General features: G+C 38.4%; 1 protein-coding gene across 1 annotated transcript; it reads left to right on the forward strand.

The window, feature by feature from the left end:
- Nucleotides 1–11,162: 11,162 nt before the first annotated feature.
- On the forward strand, nucleotides 11,163–14,588 carry LOC129752049 (uncharacterized). Its single transcript, XM_055747839.1, has one exon. The coding sequence runs from the start codon at nucleotides 11,163–11,165 to the stop codon at nucleotides 14,586–14,588; it is 3,426 nt and encodes a 1,141-aa protein (XP_055603814.1).
- The last annotated feature ends 4,965 nt before the right edge of the window (nucleotides 14,589–19,553 follow it).

Here is a 19,553-nt window from a genome sequence, read left to right on the forward strand (position 1 = left end):
AAATAAAAACGTTTTCATATCCCTTCCTATCCTATAACAAGTTAAAGGAGGATGAGAACAATCACCTTTACTGGTATGAGTAGAATATTTCCCGAGACGGATAGTGGTAGGGTAGCTTTTTGTTTTTGTTTTGAAAAATGTAAACACCAACTGGTCGCCCTTTTGATCTTTGATGATAAGCACTGTTCAATGCTTTCTTTTAAAAACTTCAATTATTAAAATACCTTCTTGTCTTAACTTGTTATTAATTTACAATTAATCAATAAAGAACTTTTATTACAAGTTGGGAAATGCTTTATTACACGGAAAATAAAAAAAGGTAAAATTTACCTTTTTGCGAGGTGAATTTTTTCCACCCCTCTTTCGAGGTAAATTTTACCTTTTTTTCATTCACCTAGCAAAGAGGTAAATTTTACCTTTTTTCAATTCACCTAGCAAAAAGGTAGATTTTACCATTTTCTCATTCACCTAGCTAAATAGTAAATAATACCGTTTTCCCATTTACTGATTTAAAAGGTAAATGCTAGTTTGTTTGATTGGTTTCTTCAATAAAATTAATTTAAAAAAAACACAATTCATGAAAAAAAATGGTATTTATTTCAAATAAATAGGGACTGTTACCTAATATTTATTTTTAAAATATATCACCGTGTTCTTTAAAAATTGTTGAGGCAAGTCCTTTGTTCGCCAAGCTTGTCAGGTCCGGCTTTTCCGGAATAATATCTGAAGGCTGACGGGAATACAACACGAAGCTCTGTGGGCCGATCTGAAACAAAAGCAAAGTATTATGAAGAGAACCAGCACAACTAAATGAAATCTTAGAAAACACTTACCATTTTGTTCCGATTTTCACATATTGTGCACGAAGCAAAACTTGTTCCTAAACGGCAAAACAGCTTAACCTCAATAAACGGATTCGTCAAACAGTTACTTTTTTTCGAGATGATTTGTACCGTTTTGTTTAGCTCAATCCAGGTCAACTTCACCTCGCTACGAGGTAAGTTTTACCTTTTTTGGATTTACCTTTCTTTCTAGGTGGATTATACTTTTTGATTCAGCTCAATTCAGGTGAACTTCACCTCGCTACGAGGTAAAATTTACCTTTTTTGGATTCACCTTTTTTCTCGGTGAGTTGTACCTTTTTTCATTCTTCGTTTCAGGTATATTTTACCTCGCTGTGAGGTGAGTTTCACCTCGAAAAGGTAGAAGTTACCTTTTTGGCTTTTGCGAGCGTTTACCTTTGCTGGCTCGGTAAATTTTACCTTTTTATTATTTTCCGTGTAGTTCTCTCGGTCTATGAAGAATCTAGTATGGTGATGTCAAATGCCAAATTGCACGTTCAGGCATATTTAAAAAAAGTTTTGACAGCTGACTGAAGTGTTTACGGAAAAGGGGGTCCAAGGATGCCAGGTATTTGAGATAAAAAAAATCAGAAATTTGAAAAAAATGTCTCTGTATGTCTATGCACAAGCTTATCGTAGACCGAAGATCAAAAGTTTTTAAACCATATCGGGTTTAAGTTTATTTTAGTTAATTTAAATTGGACTTCCGAAAATAAAGATATGATTTGAGTTTTCAATGAAATTTTTTTATTCGAAACTCTTTTTTGATACAAAATTACTATACACTCCGCAATTTTCGAATGTTTCCAAATAGCCGTGATTAACCGTGACCGGCCAAATCCTGAAAAATCAAGACATCTGAATCTGACACCTTTCTGGTGAAGTGAATCAAATTGTCAGAAAACATCTCGAAGTACAGCTGCCAATTTAAATTTTATTTGATAACGTTTACATGTGTTTTAGTTGGAAATTAAAGATTAGTTAACTGGATAAGTTTTATATTTACACATTCCGGACTAAACCAAATACATATCTCGTTTTTTGACTTTTCTCATGGAGTTATTCAAAAAAAAAAAAAGAGCAATTCATTTCCCAAAGAAACAGTTTTCAACGAATTCAATTCGAGTTCTCAAATGTAAGAAAATGAGTAAAATGGTCCAGTTGTTGCTAAAATGAATCATTTTGAACAATGAGATTCCAACGATAAATTTGCTGTTTTTTTTATCTTCTATATTTTAATCAGTAGGATCATTTGCCAATCGTTACACAGCTAAGCATATAATTTTGGTTTTTATGCTGTGTTTTAGTCATTTCAACCGAATCGACAAAAAAAATCGAATGATTTTTTTGTCGATGGTACTCATACAGGATTGGTCAACATGATCCAAAAGTTAAAATGTCTGAAAAAAGTGACATAAAAATTTAACAAATCATTTAAAACAGCTTGTCTGTGCCCAATAGTTGCACAGGCAAATTTTATGTCGAGCCTAATATTGTCCGGTTTTTTTCAATGGTTGCACATTTTAAAAACCTTCATAACGCTCAGCCACCATATGGTCAATGAGGCTGATATTTCTTACAGAAGCTTATTATGAGAACTTCTAGTTCAAATGAAATCCAATTTAAAGACGGCCCTTTTTGAGGGGGGTCTTCCATATAAACCGTCCAATGCACAATGGGAAAATTCGGACCACAATTCGAAAATAAACACGATGCCGCCGGTTTGAGAGTCTGGAATAGCATTTATTACACGTTTTTCCTAAGAAACTCGAATATTTGACCTTGTATTCAGCGGTGCCAGGCGGTGCCAGGCAGGTGCTGTAAACGTCTTGATTTATACAACAAAAGTACGCAGCTTCTTGGCAGGCCTGCAGTTCATATTGAGAGACACCATTTATACACTGACCATACTGACTGGACACTCGATTTCGTTTTCTGGATAATTTTTCCAACAGTACGCAATGTCGGTTCCAGAGTGCGCATCGATCGATTTGAAGAAATGCTATCCCAGTAAGGAAATGCCACCCAACGTTGAAAAAAAAGACAGGCACACATATTTCCTACAGGGCATTTTGTCAAATTTTTCGGGTTAGCCACCTGCTGTCGGTATTGCGAACCTGCAAAATCTGACGAAAGAAATTAGACAGAGAATGTTTGAATTTTTGTTCCAAGTGTCATGCCAGTGTGATCAGTGGTTTAACAACGAATTCGATTATATTTTAGAAGTTGTTATGAAAATCAAGACAAATCAGGAAATTTTTGGACTATTTTTCAAAAATCAGGACAACTTGAGAGTTTCTGAAAAATCAGGAAGGTCTCTCGAAAATCAGGACAAATCCTGGTAAATCAGGACACCTGGCACCTCTGCTTGTATTGGGCTTTTTTTTCTTTATTTGTCTTACCAACATAAACTTCTTTTAAAGTGCCTATTTGATGATGAAAGGATAAAAAGGCGAGTTCTGTTTTGCCCCCCTTTACCCCTATGAAAAAAATGTTATTTCAGGACATACTTGGAAGTCGATCGATTTAAAAAAAAATCAAATTAACGCTTAAAAATGGACGCCCAAAGTTTCAGATCGTGCCTTTGATTTATTGAATAAATCTTTTCAAAAATTATTTAATTTTGAATACATTTTTCATGGAAGTGGGATTATTTATGATTAATGTAACATCTGTAGCATTTCATCAATCATCAAGAAAAAATCATTTCACATTGAAATCTTTCCCAACCATTTTCCTGTTGAAAAACTGTTTTGATCAAATTAAGTTTCACGAAGTTATGAATGTTTATTTTTCTGAATAATAAGAGCCAAATGAAGCTTCGCTCAAATGTCTCTGGTGTAGCTCAACGGCAGTTTTTTGGGATTGAGGGTCATAATTTTCCTGTTGTACAATATTTTGGCAAGATTTATATCAAAATCAAGGGGTTCGCTGTTGACATGAAATACAGTTCTTTAAGATAATTTTTTTCGAAAATCAAGATACAGGGTTTTTAGAACAGTTTTTAGAATCTTTGAATAAAATGTTGGTCGGGATTAAGGATTTCAAAATAAATCTGATTGAAAAGTAGTCCCTCTAAGCTAAAGCAGTTAAAGTGACTTTGACACTTTTCAACCATTGCAAGTTGCCCGACTATTTCAGATAGAAAATATATATCTATGAAAATATGAAGGTTGAATTATTGAAAATCAACATTGTTGGCCTAAAATGTGAAAATTCTGAGTGTAAACAGTTAATTAGAGCACAGAAATTACTAAAATTAATAGTTAAACGTAAATATCCTCTTGTTTAGCAAAAAACATGTCATATTAAATGACAATCCGAGTTCTTTTTTCAGTTCCATGTAATCAATGCAATTGTTCAATTTTGTAAGGAAGAATAGACATTTGCATATGAAATCATCCAGGAAATTCAAAAAAGCTCGAAATGAAGTTTGTCTTTGATTAGATTTTGATTTTACCTATTCTTAAGCTTCATTTTTTTCCAACATGAGAAAAAGCAAATTATTTCACGGAAAAAAATGTTATAACCATTTCAAAGTAAAAATCGGAATCCATTAAAAAGTATTGTACAATTGCAGGCTTTGCTTGCTGGAGCTTTCAATAATTTCATTACATGTTTTTGTGAAGGTTATATAAATCAACAAACTCATTGGCTATGCAAAGCAGTTAATTGCGGTTTTACATTTTCATCCTACGGTTAAATAGCTTTCAAATTAGCAATTAAAACATTTAAATTTTAATTTTTATTTTGAATATTTTGTATGACATAGAATGTCATTTCTGGGGTACAAGTTAGCATTGGTTTTTGTTCACATGAAATGTATTCCAAAAATTATTTCAAAAATCAAAAAAATAAGTTTTTAAGCTTTCAGTACATCCCTGGTGATTTTTGAGTTAAAAATTTCATTTCCCGTACAAATCAAAACACGTTGCGCTTATTCAGGACTAATTTATCGAGTCCTGATTTTAACAAAAGATTTTGTTGCTATTTTTGTTATCCTATTTTGGTTGCCGCTGAGATATATTAAATTTTTGGCATTCCGGCGTTCAGGCATTCAAAGCAGAATAACCTTTAGACAGAAATGAAAGTATTGATAGGTGGAAAGCTCAAAGCTAGAGCGCTTTGGGTAGCAGAAATTGAATAGTTAGTGAAAATGTGAGCTGGGCTTTTGTTTTGTGAACAACTTTTGAACTACTTGGGTGATTCTTCAATGCATCAATACTTTCATTTCTGTCTAAACGTTATTCTACTTTGAATTTCATAACTCGCCAAAAATTGAATAAGAGTACATATTGCTTTTTTGGCATTAAAAGAAACCAAACAATAATTTTGGAGGTAGGGGAAAACTGTACAAGACGCACCAGCGGGGTAAAATGGCCCATGCCATTATTTGACAAATATACACTAACCTACGGCTTCGAATGATGTTTTTCTTCATTTTTATTGTAGCAAACAAGCTTTTTCATCATTCAATAGATGAAAAGTTCAAAAAAAAATACTTTGGTTCTTAGAAACAGTGGAATTAATGGAATCAGCGTGAAACTTGTAATTTTTCATAAGTAACATATAAGGTTTTATGGTCAAACAGCCTGCGCAATCTGATCAAACTACAGCTTATCGTTTTACCACTCATCTGCACTTTCGGAAGACGTTAAATATTTTGTTGCATTTTATTAACTTCCTACAATTTTTTATCAAAAATCAATCATGAAAATTGGGGCAGAATGCCCACAAGACCACGTGTTTTACGCTCACATTTTGAATGCTGTTAACTTTTGAGAAAACGCTAATATCAAAACAAAATGCCATTCTTTTTATTTGCTGACTCCCAAATTACGATAACAATGCAGAGTTATAACATATTTTGTCCTTGTTCGAGTTAAAACGGTGCACCAATATTCGACTCGAAAAAATTATCGGCCGCCATGTTTGCCGCGATATCACTATATCAGTCAACAAAATTGAATTTCGTTGCCTACTTGAAGGCGTTTTATTTATAAGGATATAAAAAAGTGTATTTTGAAAAGCGAAATTTTCGATGAGTTTAGCAATACTAAAAGATTTTTAGCCAAAAAATGGTAGTTTACAAAAATACGATGAACATGCAATTAAACATTTGGTGTTTCAATAATTACATTCCGTATAATCATTGTTCTATTTCTTACCTCCCTTCCTGTTTGGTGCGTTCTGTCCACTAGTTTTGGCGTTCTACCCCGCGGTTTGTGTTCTGGCTGTTTTAGTTTTTTACAAAATTATGTTCAAAATCGTGTTTTTATAATATTTTTTTCTTTTCGATAATACGTAAATTTCATCCTTGATTCGTCGTCAACTTTCAATTTGGTTCTTAAATGATTGGTATCGCTGTAAATAGCAATTATGCTTAGCTGGTGCGTCTTGTACAGTTTTACCCTACATACCTATACATATGATAAAAATGAAATTTCCATACAAATCTTTCAGCGGACTTGTGTACAACAATGGAGAAGAGTGATATTGAACGGACCAAATATTGCACGATCCGATATTTCTCTGGTTGTGTATGGATCGAATTTTTTTTCCAAAATCATGGTGTTAAATTGTCCAACAAACGTTTCGTAAAGAAAACCCCAAGTCAATTAGCATGAAAAGCGCACGAAAAAAAAGGAAAACTTAAAACTGTCATTAGATGCATATTATTCAGCAGAAAATATCGTAAAAGGCCTCAATTTATCAGTGAACACTCTAATTAACATGATTGAATATTATTTTTGGGAAAAAGTTGAAAAACAACTGAAATATTGACAGTTTAAACCGTGCAACAACGGGTAAGGGGACAACGATAGGCAAATCATCCTATCTGCTTTTATTTTCACTCAACCGTAGCGAAAGTGACTTCTTCCCATCTCAATTTCATTTTTTTTTTAATCCTTTCGATTCCTTGGCCCTCTTCTCAGTAACATCTCGCTCATTTGCATCATTCCCACTAAAACACACCCACAAGTACCCAAAACATCCACCCACCCACTCATCGTAAGAAATGTGTAATGTAATTTCCGACCTTCGTCAAAATAGTCTGAATGTCGTCGCCAGGTTTGTTTGCTTTCTTTTCGTGGCCCCCTCAACACAAAAAAAAAAACAAAAACAAACATAAGTACGTTCGGTATTTTTCGTGTAGCGACATTCCGCGGGTTTTGAGCTGAGTGCCACCCCGCGGGGGTCTGTGTAATACATGTTCTAGCACTAGTTAGCGCACACATAATACGCTGTGCTATGCTGTGTGGTGACACACACGGGATCAATTATTCACGATTTATGTCACCCGCGCGGGTTAGGTTATCCCGGAGAACGCTTTGGAGAAAGCTGGTTCTGGCGTTCTGGTTGGAACCGTGTATAAAGCGTATTCGTAGGTATTCGGATTCCAGTCCTGGCTCGAGTATTCGCCCCGGTAGGTAGGCAACCCGCAAAAGCACTCACAATATATCAATATTCATCACGACACATAAAATCCGCGCAGAACATCGTCGACGCAATGATACATAAATAGCGATGCGATTTTTTTTTCCCTCCTCCATGGGGTACCCGGCAATTTTGAAAGCTTCGGATCGGTTGAGTTTAGTGGGAAAAAGCTAGGAATGTTAGCTAGGAGCTGCGGGAGCGAAGAGGAGTGGGGTGGGTAATTAAAACATCTTTTCTCCGGAGTTCTGGCTGAGCGATGGCAGCAGCTCGGGTTAATGCTAATGATGTGTCATCAGGCAGCAGGAGCACGCGGTAATGTATGGTTACAGTTGGTGATGTATTTGAATGTATTTTACGAGCTAACGAACCTAGTTAAGTTTGTAAAATGGAAACCATCGATGCGGTGGGAGTTTACTTAACGATATAAAATATTTCGAAACAAGTTCCCCTTGGTTTGAGAACATCAATTCTCAACAGTTCTGAGAAGACAAATGGTGGATTTATAGGTAAAAATAATGTTTTTTTTTTAAAGCGGAACTGTCAAAGGCATTAAACTACATCTTCATTTAAAAAGTATTCTAATTCTACAAAGTATTTAGGCCTTAGAAACTTACTGCTTATTCTGGTGTATGAACTTCTTATGCGGCGAAGGTTATAAAACATAGTTCATCTTAAATCTAGACGCATCAAAACGGGTCTATCTCGAAGATAAGTAAACGAAATAAAAATATAATGCACTCGAAATGTAATTTTTTTTAGGCAATTTGGAGGAAAAATAACAAAAAAATATTCCATTATGATTTCTAGAATTTTTTGGCGAATACTACTCATCATAGTTTGGACACACGGTTCGCAGACCTTAGCGACCATTTTGTTTCACCATCTCATCATCTCTGATGCATCCCGAGTCTTCCTACCATTCTTCTTAATATTCTGCTTGACAATTGCCCAATATTTTTTTATAGGGCGAAACTGACGGTAGTTGGGTGGGTTGATGTCCTTTTCGAAAAAATCCTCTCCGCTGTCACGATACCACTGTAGTACATTTTCACTGTAGTGGCAGTTTACCAAATCTGTCTAAAACTTTACTGGTACTTCGTCCTTTAAGAGATCTAATGTATGGAAGAATACGTTTTCTCGGCCATTCCTTCTTCTGCATTTTGTAGTCCATGGTTTTGTTTGTCACAAAAACCGAGGATTTTCGTCCACAGCTGCAAATACCTTGCCAGATCAAACACTTTTTTGCAAACTTATCGGTAAAAACGAATTTGAACTTTCCGGGGACATCAACCAGACCAGTAGTGGCTTTATAAAATTTCTGGCCTGGAAGCTGCCCAAAATCCATCTTCACGTACGTTTCGTTATCCATGAGGAGGCATCCACCGTACTTCGTTAAAACCTTGTTGTATAACTTCCGGGCACGTCCTTTGGCTACTACATGCTGCTTCAATGTCCAGTTTGATTGCTTACTGACCCGATAAGATGACGAATCTTTCTGACGGTGCACCGGTCAGCATTGAATTTCTTGGCGATGTCTAGTCCGACTGCCCTGGGTTTTCCTTGATGGTTCTCAACACCTTCAAATGTAATTTTCGATCCTCAGTTCCACTATGACGCTTGGTATGAACCTGTGGGTGTTCAAAATTAACTCGAATCGCAGCTTCCATCACTGTAGAGAATAGATGAAATAAAGGAATGTATAGAAATAAAAGAAAATTGTCGATACAAATATCACGAATGAAACGGGAAAATAAATAATTGAATAAATATACAAAAAGAATAATAAATTAACGAATAAATAAATCAACAAAAACTAAATCCCTAATTGACACCAGCCAATGACTATTAAAATCAGGACAAGACTCCACACAAACATGTAGATATCTTATCCTAATTTTAGACATTTACTAACAATAATTTTTATTTACAATATTTACAATGTTTTCATCCAAACTGGCCCAATTATCACAATTTTTATTGTAACCATTAAATGAATGGTTACAAGTGTTAGTTATTGAATTTCGCTTTACATTCTTATATATATATAAAACAGGGAGAGAGACAGGCCATACAGAAATGTGCGAACACGCAAAACTCTTGACTGGATCATCCGATTTGCATGCGATTTTTTTTTTTGTTGTGTTCGTCTTCACGCGAAGAAAAACACAACGGAGAGATAATTTCGAAAATGTTTTTGTGGAATTTGAAAATTAATTTTTAGCTTTTATTCATATCAAATAAAAGTCATGGCACCCAATTTCCATTTTTTTTTTCATGCGAATCACCCAGAGTAGGAAGACGCCAAAAGCAATCAAGGCTTACTGATGTGCATCCATCTCTCTGAAGGAAGATTTGACGCCCATTTTCGTTGCAAGTGTACTTTTCACGTGGCACCAGTAGAATGGATACTTGGATGTGATTTTCCTTATGGGGATCCCTTTAATTTTTTTGAAATGTCAAATTCTTTAAGCAACTCAAGCAATATGGCAAAACAACTTAATGAGATTGAATTGAAACATTTCATTATCAAATCCTTTTTTATGAGTTTTGGTAACACCAATAGAAAGTCATATAACTGGTAAAAGATCACCTTAATTTATTTTTTGCTGGAAAGCATTGGAAAATCCACACTATTTTTCATGCTCAGTGGTTAATCAGAACTTTTGAAAATTTTAGCTATATAGGACTTTATCTTGATATTAGATCCAACTCTCAGTTTCAAAAGTCAGAAGAAAGGATCGTTATCAATTATATCATCAAGTACTAAAAACTTGAAAGAATATAAAAATTAAATTTTAAGTAAAAAGCATGCCACCCAAAATTGCGAACATTTAAGTATAGAGAAAAATCTGAACCAATACACAAAAATACAAAAAAAGTTTCGTACCAGTTTTAAGATCTAAAAAACCAATCTGTCAAGCATAAGTAAATTAAAGAATATAAACACTTAAATTCGACCAAAAAAAAAAAAAATAAGATCAAGATCATCGAAAATACAGCTTTTAAATTAAAGTTTTAATATAACTGAAAATCCAGTTTCATAAAGTCAAATTTAGAATATTGATTCAAATCTATATATATAAAAAGCAATTTCTGTATGTTTGTTTGTTTGTTTGTTTGTTTGTTTGTTTGTTTGTTTGTGTTAGGTATCAAATCGAGCTATGACTGTAGTTTACTTTGCCATAAAATAAGAATTTGCGTTTTTGTGCTTTCCTTTTTACTTCCGTGCCACCATCATTATTGTACCAACCTAACGATAATCATTAATATAGAATACAAGCAAGATGTCAGAAGACGATCACGCGCTTTTACTTCGCTCTCGAAAAATACTTTGAATAAGTAATTTAACCCGTGTATTTACCACCCGAAATCGGCGCAAGTGCCTTTCTAGTGTATTGTGGACGACCCAATAGTGGATTTAACGTCAAAGTGAACATTTACCCGTGAAATACTATCTGCCCATACTTGGTGCTCCCGACTCTTGTTGGTTCACGCTAGAAGTGCGATCATCAGCCCGCCCCGCAATCCGAGTGATAAAGAGACCCCGAGTGCCCATCCCGACAACCCGCAAAACCCATAAACCCGTCCCGAACATTGGTGCCGTGACCAGGATCACGACCCGTCCCGAAAAGAATCACGAATCGTCCCGCTGCGAACCCGCGTGCTTCAACATAACCTCACTGTTGAGGTTGGTTGGCGAAATACTTTTGCCGTTTGTTCCGGATTTTTATTGAAACCAAAGGCCTCATTTAAAGAGGTACCAGGTGAGTACCTCTCTAATCCAATACCATCCCCTTTTGCGGTACTTCTTGGTCTTTTTTCGACCCTTTTAGTTGACCAGCTCCGATTCAACTTTCCTGCAACCGGATAATCGTCGGCAGAATGGTTGACGACAAGAAGCTGAAGTCCAGGAAGCTGAAAAGGGCGAATATCATTGCCGGAATCAACCGTATGGAACAGTTCCTGCATCAATACGTCGAGGACCAACACCAAGGGGAAGTTCGATACCGCTTGGAGCGTCTCGAGAAGCTGTGGGAATCGTTCGACGAAGTGCAGGCGGACTGCGAGGAGCTTGACGAAGAGGAGGATGCGGACACTAAAAATTTGGAGATCCGAAGCAAAACCGAATCAATTTATTTCCGGGTCAAAGCTGGTCTAGCTTCCAAGATACCGGAATCGTTTGGGCCCACCGCATCGACGTCCTATGCTGCAAATGAAACATCCGCCCCCGCCCATCTTGCGAACATCAAACTCCCGACGATCACGCTACCCGAATTTGATGGCGATTTCAATCAGTGGCTGACGTTCCACGACACGTTTGTGTCGATGATACATTCGTCGACGGAAATTTCATGCGTCCAGAAATTTCATTACCTTCGCGCAGCCCTCAAGGGTGAGGTAGCTAACCTGATACAATCGATTACCATCACCGCCAACAACTACTCTGTTGCGTGGGAGGCATTGGTAACCCGATATTCCAACACAACTCTTTTGCGAAAAAAGCACATCCGAGTCCTGCTCAAGTATCCCAAAATCCCGAACAACTCGGTGGATGCGCTTCATCGAATCGTCGACGAATTCCAGAGGCACACGAAGATTCTGGAGCAACTCGGAGAACCTGTGATCTATTTTAGCTCGATTCTTATGGAGCTTTTGGAGGATAAGCTGGATGACGCATCGCTCACCGCCTGGGAGGAATCCATTGCCGGTGATCCCCATCCAACCTACAACAACATGATCGAATTTTTGCAGAAGAGAACCCGAATCATGGAGACGATCATGATCAATCGGCCAACGTCTAACCAAACGAAACCCGTCGCTCAAAATTTTCCTCAGCGCAAACCGGGATCGCGCTTGAGTTCGAATGCCGTTTCCGAAAGTTACCCGAAAAGCTACCCGATGTGCCCAGCTTGTGAGAAAGAAAGGCACAGCATTTACAACTGCCCCGTTTTCAACAGCTTGGACCCGAAAGGCCGGACGAAAATAGTAACCGAAAAGAAACTTTGCGCCAATTGCTTCCGAAGTGATCATTTTGCCCGATCGTGCCCTTCGAAATTTTCCTGCAAGCATTGCTCCATGCGCCACCATTCGATGATTCACTTCGGTCAAGCTGAATCAACCCGTGCTGCTGCCGATCCCCCGTCCCGCCCCGAGAATGTCAACTCACTTGCCGTCGCAATCACCCCGCAACCTACTGTGTCATCGAATCCCGTCGTGAGACCATTCCGTGAGAGTGTGCTGCTACCCACAGTAGTGCTAATCGTCGTCAACGCCTATGGTCATCAACACTTAGCCCGTGCCTTGCTGGACACAGGTTCTCAACCGAACGTCATCAGCGAGAGACTGTGTCAGCAACTGCGTTTGTCCCGTAAGGTGGTTAACATCGACGTGCGAGGAGTAGATGGTACCGCAACGAGTGCAAAATTTGAAATTCGAGCTGAAATAAGATCTCGGGTGAGCGATTTCTCCGAGATGTTAGATTTCCTCGTCTTCCGGAAAGTAACCAGTGACGCCCCCGCAATTCCCTTCTCGGTTGCCCACCCCAAAAATCTCGCTCTCGCCGATCCAGATTTTGGCACACTGCGCAAAATAGACATGATAATTGGCGCTGCTCATTTCTACGCTTATCTGAAGCCTGGTCGCCTCCAGCTTGCAGCAAATGGTCCTTTGCTGGCCGAAACAGTGTTCGGTTGGCTGGCAACTGGAAAATGCGACATGAAAACCGAAGAAGCTAATCAAAAATCTACGGCAACTTGTCATGTGGCGACAGTTGTTCCCGTAGAAGAACTACTTTCCCGGTTTTGGAAGATAGAGGATGTTGGTGGATCCGACTATTCTATCGATGAGCAGAACTGCGAGAACTACTACCGATATACAACCGATCGTGACTCTCCTGGGCGCTACATTGTGCGCGTCCCGAAACACCCCGAATTCGAGCAGATGGTGGGAGAATCAAAAGGTGCTGCTCTCCGTCAGTTTACCTGGCTCGAGCGACGGCTGGAGAAGGACGCCGATCTCAAGAGTCAGTATCACGACTTCATGAGAGAATACATCGATCTTGGCCATATGGATCTGGTTCCCCCCGAATCGGAAAATGTAAAATCCTGCTATCTCCCTCACCACCCCGTCGTGAAGGAGTCCAGTTCGACGACAAAAGTTCGAGTCGTGTTCGACGGCTCATCCAAAACCAGCACCGGCCATTCGCTGAACGACTCTCTTCTTGTTGGCCCAGTCGTGCAAGACGAGCTGCTGACGATCATCATCCGATTCCGAAAATACCCGATAGCGTTGGTGGCGGACATAGCCAAAATGTATCGTCAAATTGTGGTGCACCCATCGGACCGATGCTTTCAGCGCATTCTGTGGCGCTTCAATCCCGACGAACCCGTCCGATTGTACGAGCTCCGCACCGTCACCTACGGTCTCGCCCCGTCTTCGTTATTGGCAACAAGAACTTTGTTGCAGTTGGTGGAAGATGAAGGCCGTCAGTTCCCGAATGCCTCCGCTGCTGTGCGAAAAAGTGTGTATGTGGATGATTTGATTGCGGGCGCCAGCAGCGTCGAGGCTCAATTGATGCTTCGTGGTGGATTTTGTTTCCGTAAGTGGTGCTCAAACTCTCTGAAAGTTCTCGCCGATGTTCCATCAGAGCTACTGGGCACACAATCATCGCTGAAGTTCGACCCTGAGGAGACGATCAAAACTCTCGGCATATGCTGGGAGATCGAAGCCGATATTTTCCGATTCGACGTCAACGTTTCCCCGAGTGATCAACCCCCGACCAAGAGAAACATTCTTTCAGCCATCGCTAAATTATACGACCCGCTTGGTTTAATAGCTCCCGTGGTGGTCGAAGCCAAGATTCTGATGCAGCACATCTGGTTGCTTGGCCTTGATTGGGACGAAGAAGTTACCCCGGAGTTGCGCATCAAATGGACCGATTTTTGCGAGCAGCTCCCCCACCTGCTGGAATTGCGAATCGACCGATTTTCTTTTGCCCACCAATTCCGCGACGCCCAGCTGCACTGCTTTGTCGACGCTTCAGAAGCAGCTTACGGGGCCTGGGCCTGCTCCCGTCTGTATACAAGAATAATCGCATCGTTGAACGTTGAATTTTCGTCGTGTTTTTTCTGGTCCGATTGTATGGTTGTGCTACAGTGGATGAAATCACCGCCCCGAACGTGGAAAACTTTCGTAGCAAACCGTATCGCCGAATTCAACATTCCACCCATGGTTCCCAATGGCTGCACGTTGCTGGTAAGCAAAATCCCGCCGACATCGTATCCCGAGGAGTATCAGCCGAACAGCTGATCCAAAGCGAACTATGGAAACACGGTCCCGCTTGGCTTTCCGATCCCGTATCAACTTGGCCAAAACAATCCCTACCCGCTGTGCTTCCTCCCGAAGAAATCGAACAGAAAAAGACGACCATTCTGAGTGCTGTGATTGCGCCACCCAACATGTTCGATAAGTTTTCGTCGTATCAAGAGCTGCTGCGCACAGTTGCTTACTGTTTGCGCTTTTTCAACAACGCCCATCCCCGAAAGCAGCCCGTTCTCGATTTAGTGCCCGCCGTGTGTGAGCTCCAACGAGCAAAGCTTTCTCTCACAAAGCTCGTTCAAGCTGACACTTTTCCCGAAGAACTTCAAGCGCTGAGAAAGGGGCAGTCAGTCCAAGCAAAATCTCAACTTCGTTTGCTTTCACCCTTTCTCGATTCCGAAGGCCTGATTCGCGTTGGTGGCCGGCTGAGGCTTTCTGATGCACCGTACGATGTCAAGCAGTCAATGATCTGCAATAGCTTACGCCCACTCACTTTTGGTGCGTAAATAGATGTGCCCGCTTCCCGAACCCGATGTGCGTGACAACCCGAAGACTCAACGCAACTGCCACCAGTTGTTGCAACAATATTGACAGAGGAATCCAGACGGCGCGTCGAGTACTTGAAGGAGTTCAAAGCCTAGCAGTGTGTTAAGCAGGAGATTCAATTAGTTTGAAATATCTTCATTTCAAAGGTGGCCGGTATGTTAGGTATCAAATCGAGCTATGACTGTAGTTTACTTTGCCATAAAATAAGAATTTGCGTTTTTGTGCTTTCCTTTTTACTTCCGTGCCACCATCATTATTGTACCAACCTAACGATAATCATTAATATAGAATACAAGCAAGATGTCAGAAGACGATCACGCGCTTTTACTTCGCTCTCGAAAAATACTTTGAATAAGTAATTTAACCCGTGTATTTACCACCCGAAATCGGCGCAAGTGCCTTTCTAGTGTATTGTGGACGACCCAATAGTGGATTTAACGTCAAAGTGAACATTTACCCGTGAAATACTATCTGCCCATACTTGGTGCTCCCGACTCTTGTTGGTTCACGCTAGAAGTGCGATCATCAGCCCGCCCCGCAATCCGAGTGATAAAGAGACCCCGAGTGCCCATCCCGACAACCCGCAAAACCCATAAACCCGTCCCGAACAGTTTGTTTGTTTGTTTGTCCTCTATAGACTCAGCCGTCTTAAGAGCTAGAGGTCTGAAATTTGGCATGGATGCTCATTATGACCAGGAAGGATGAAAAATGTTTTCAGATTTTCGGATGACCCCTTCTGAAGGGGGTCGTCCATACAAGACAAATAATGTTTTCGCGATATTGACGTTAGTTTTTGTCGGATTGTGTTGAAAATTTGCACATGAGTGTTTTGAGAGACGAGTAATCGATTTCAGGTGTTAAATTTTGTGTAAGGGGTCAGCCCAAGGGGTCGTCCATACTAACTGTCAGCTTTTTTTGCGATATTGACGTTGTTATACATCGTATTCAGATGAAAATTGGTACACGATAGTTTTGAGTGACCTGCAATCGATTTGAGGTACCAAATTTAGTGAAGGGGGCCGGCAAAAGGGGTCGTCCATACTACAAAAATACTGTTTTAGTTATAATGACGTTTTTATACATCGGATCGGGATGAAACTTTGCACATGGGAGCTATGAGGGACAAACAATTGATTTCACTTATCCTAATCAAAGTCAGGGGTCGGCCAAAGGGGTCGTCCATACTAACTATTTACAGTTAATGCGATATTGTCGTTATTGTACATCGGATTCAGATGAAAATTGGTACATAAGAGTTTTGAGGGACGGGCAATCGATTTCAGGTGTGAAACAAAATCAGTGTAAGGGGCCGAAAAAGGGGGTCGTCCATATTAACTTTTCAACATTTTTGCAATATCGTCGTTATCATTCATCGGATTGGGAGGAAAATTTACACACGGTTGTTTTCAGGGACGGACAATCGATTTCAGATGTCAAATGTTTTGCCAGGAGTCAACGAAAGAGGTCGTCCATTTTAATTAATTTTTCACTGTTTTCAGGAATATAGACGTTATTATGCAATGGATTGTTTTGAAAATTTGCACACGGGAGTTTTGAGGGACCGGCAATTGATTTCCGATATCAAAGATTGTATAAAAGGCCACCGAAAGAGGTTTACCTTTTTGGCAATAATTGCGTTGTTATGCATCAATCGAGTCGAAATTTATACACGGGTTTTTTTTGGCACGGTCAATTCCCGATTTTAAATTTAGTAGCAGACAGAAAAATTGATCATCCAATATTTTTGCAAGTATTACTTAACAATGAATTCGGAAGTGCATCTGGAAAACGCTTGGCAATTGACTATCATACAAATTGTTCATGACATATTCCAAGTTGAAAGCGAAACGGAGTTTGTATGGGATCAGCTAGTAAACAATAAAATTCAGAATTAAATTTAACTGTATGGATTACAGTTTCTTATCTTACGATCATAAACTATAAATTTAAGTAATTTAATTTGTGAATATTTTCAATTTTTATTCCAAATACTCAAAATAGATTTGCTTTCATTCAGGGTTTTCCTGTTAAGAGAAAACTAATCTAAATACAAGAAAGTTTAAATTCTTTTTTTTATAAATTCTTTAATTCTTAGTGCAATTTGCCAATCCCAAACTGAAAATTGAAAAAAAGTTAATGATGACACAAATTTCAAAGACATTTTCAAACATTATATTGATTAGAAAAGTGTTGCTGTAAAATGAAATGAAAAGTAACTTTTTCTGAATTGTTAAATATTTGTCAAACTCAGCTCTGTAAATTCACAATAAGATTCAATTAGTGTATTTAGTGCAAAGTCCGAAAAAAAGACATTTGAAATAATAAAAAAAAAATAATTTTATATTCATTATTCTGTAAATGTTCCGGGTCCATTTTTTAATTTTTCTATTCTGACGACCATGTTTAAAGAAAACTGTAATGTATTTAAATACAGAGGTTAACACAAATCGAAAATACAACTCTATTTATAACGACTCCAGCAAAAAGATCCATTTTTTGTTGAAATCAATCTTCAACATTATTAAAATACTTTATCAGATAGGAGTTTTTGAATAGGAATGATGACTAAACTAAATTGAAACTTGATAGATTAAGCGTTCTTTAGTTACCGGAACTGATCATTAGCAGAACTTTATTATACGCTACCTCAACAAAAAAATAAGTTCGCTAAACAAAAGTTAGCGAACTTTTTAGAGCAAATCGTATGAGCGTTTTCGTGTCACGAACTGCCGGTTTTGAATATAAATTTATGTATGATATTTTCCATTCCATTAGCGGTTTTTTGAATGAACTTAAAATAATGAAATTCGAATAACGAACCATAGTTCTGGATTTTTTTCTGATACAAAGGCATCCACTAGCTTTTGTACACTTAAAAGGAAGGCTTACTAAGGAACAGTGCTAAAATATAAAAAAAATACTCAAATATTACAGGCTTAACAAAGTTTGCCGGGTCAGCTAGTTTAAGATATTATCCACCAGCATTATTCCCTACAAATTTATTTGAACGCTAGTTTGAGACCCTTCTCTTTTTTGGAAGAAGGAGATTTCATAGAAATGGTCCCAAGTAACACAGATTATGCCAACTAGAATTAGGTAGTTTTATTATGGTTTAATTATGGCATTTTTTTGTGCAGCTCGTTTTATGGCGGTTTTATTATGGTCATGCAGAATGCTTATAATTTTTTTTCGACCATATGTTTTCAGATGGTTTTGAAAACGCTAATAAAACTTTTATTAAACGTACTGTTTTAGTTATTTTGAAAGAGTTATGAATGCTCTTTTTAAACTATAATAAAACACAAACCTAGAAGTTTGCTCCAAGCTTTCTTTTGCATGTTCTATAATAGCACTCAGTGCCTGATTATTAAACCGCCATAAAACTTACCCAGCAAACATAACATCGCATTAGAAATGTCAGCTCAACTCGTTAACAATGTTAATGCAAATCGTAATTCCTACCAAACCAAGTAAATGATCGTAAAAATGGTTAGTTAAAGTCTACCGACTCGTATATGACAAAATTGCGCCATGTTTGCTAATTTGTGTCCCGCGTGCGGGATTCAAGTGAGAAAACAACCTTGTTGTTCTCTCTGCGATTAGCAGTGCAACCAGATTTCTAAAAATCAGAGGGTCCGTTTGGTTAAACTGTCCAATGAGAGAAGCAGCATATATTGTCGCTGGCAACGGTTTGCATGCATTGAGAGCAAAACTTGCGCTCTCTCGCATGCTGTCAGGATGTACGGTAAAAGGTGTTGTATATCGTCCAACTTTTGCAACACTTATCGCATAAGCCAGAAGTTAAAAATATGTATGTATATTGCCTCCACTTTAGTACGTAAATGCTGTTTTTTCGAGTTATATAAGATGATTTTATAATGTATATGAAGCGTATAGCAAAGTTGGTTGAGAAATGTACCTAAAAAAATGTTTGCTGGGTAGTGACAGTTCTCGATCAAGTTGTCAAAACAGGACACGCTCAGATTAGATAGCACATATTTGAATTGGAACTCCCATTTTTACACATTTTTGGTAAGTTATGCGTGTTGGTTTTGAGTTAAAATTAAAAAAATACTTCTTTGAAAACTTGAAATCACCGAAAGAGATATGAATATCTTTACAATATGAGTATTGAGTGAGAGGGCCCTAATAGTAGGAAAAAAATTGTTGCTTGACGCCATCATTAATTCAAGATGGCGGCTTCCGTTTTTATTTTCAAAGCTGTAAATTACTGAAAATATCGTGAAACCTTCACAATATGGTTATTAGTTGAAAGTAATAATCGAGTAGAAGTCAAATTTCGTTGCCCGTCGCCATCTTAAATCCAAGATGGCGGCTACCACTCAACTTGAAAATACTGTAAATGACTGAAAATCGCATAAAACCTATATTATTGGGGTATAAGTTGAA

This window comes from Uranotaenia lowii, chromosome 3 (genome assembly GCF_029784155.1).
Source record: "Uranotaenia lowii strain MFRU-FL chromosome 3, ASM2978415v1, whole genome shotgun sequence".
In the NCBI taxonomy this organism is placed as follows: Eukaryota; Metazoa; Arthropoda; class Insecta; order Diptera; family Culicidae; genus Uranotaenia; species Uranotaenia lowii.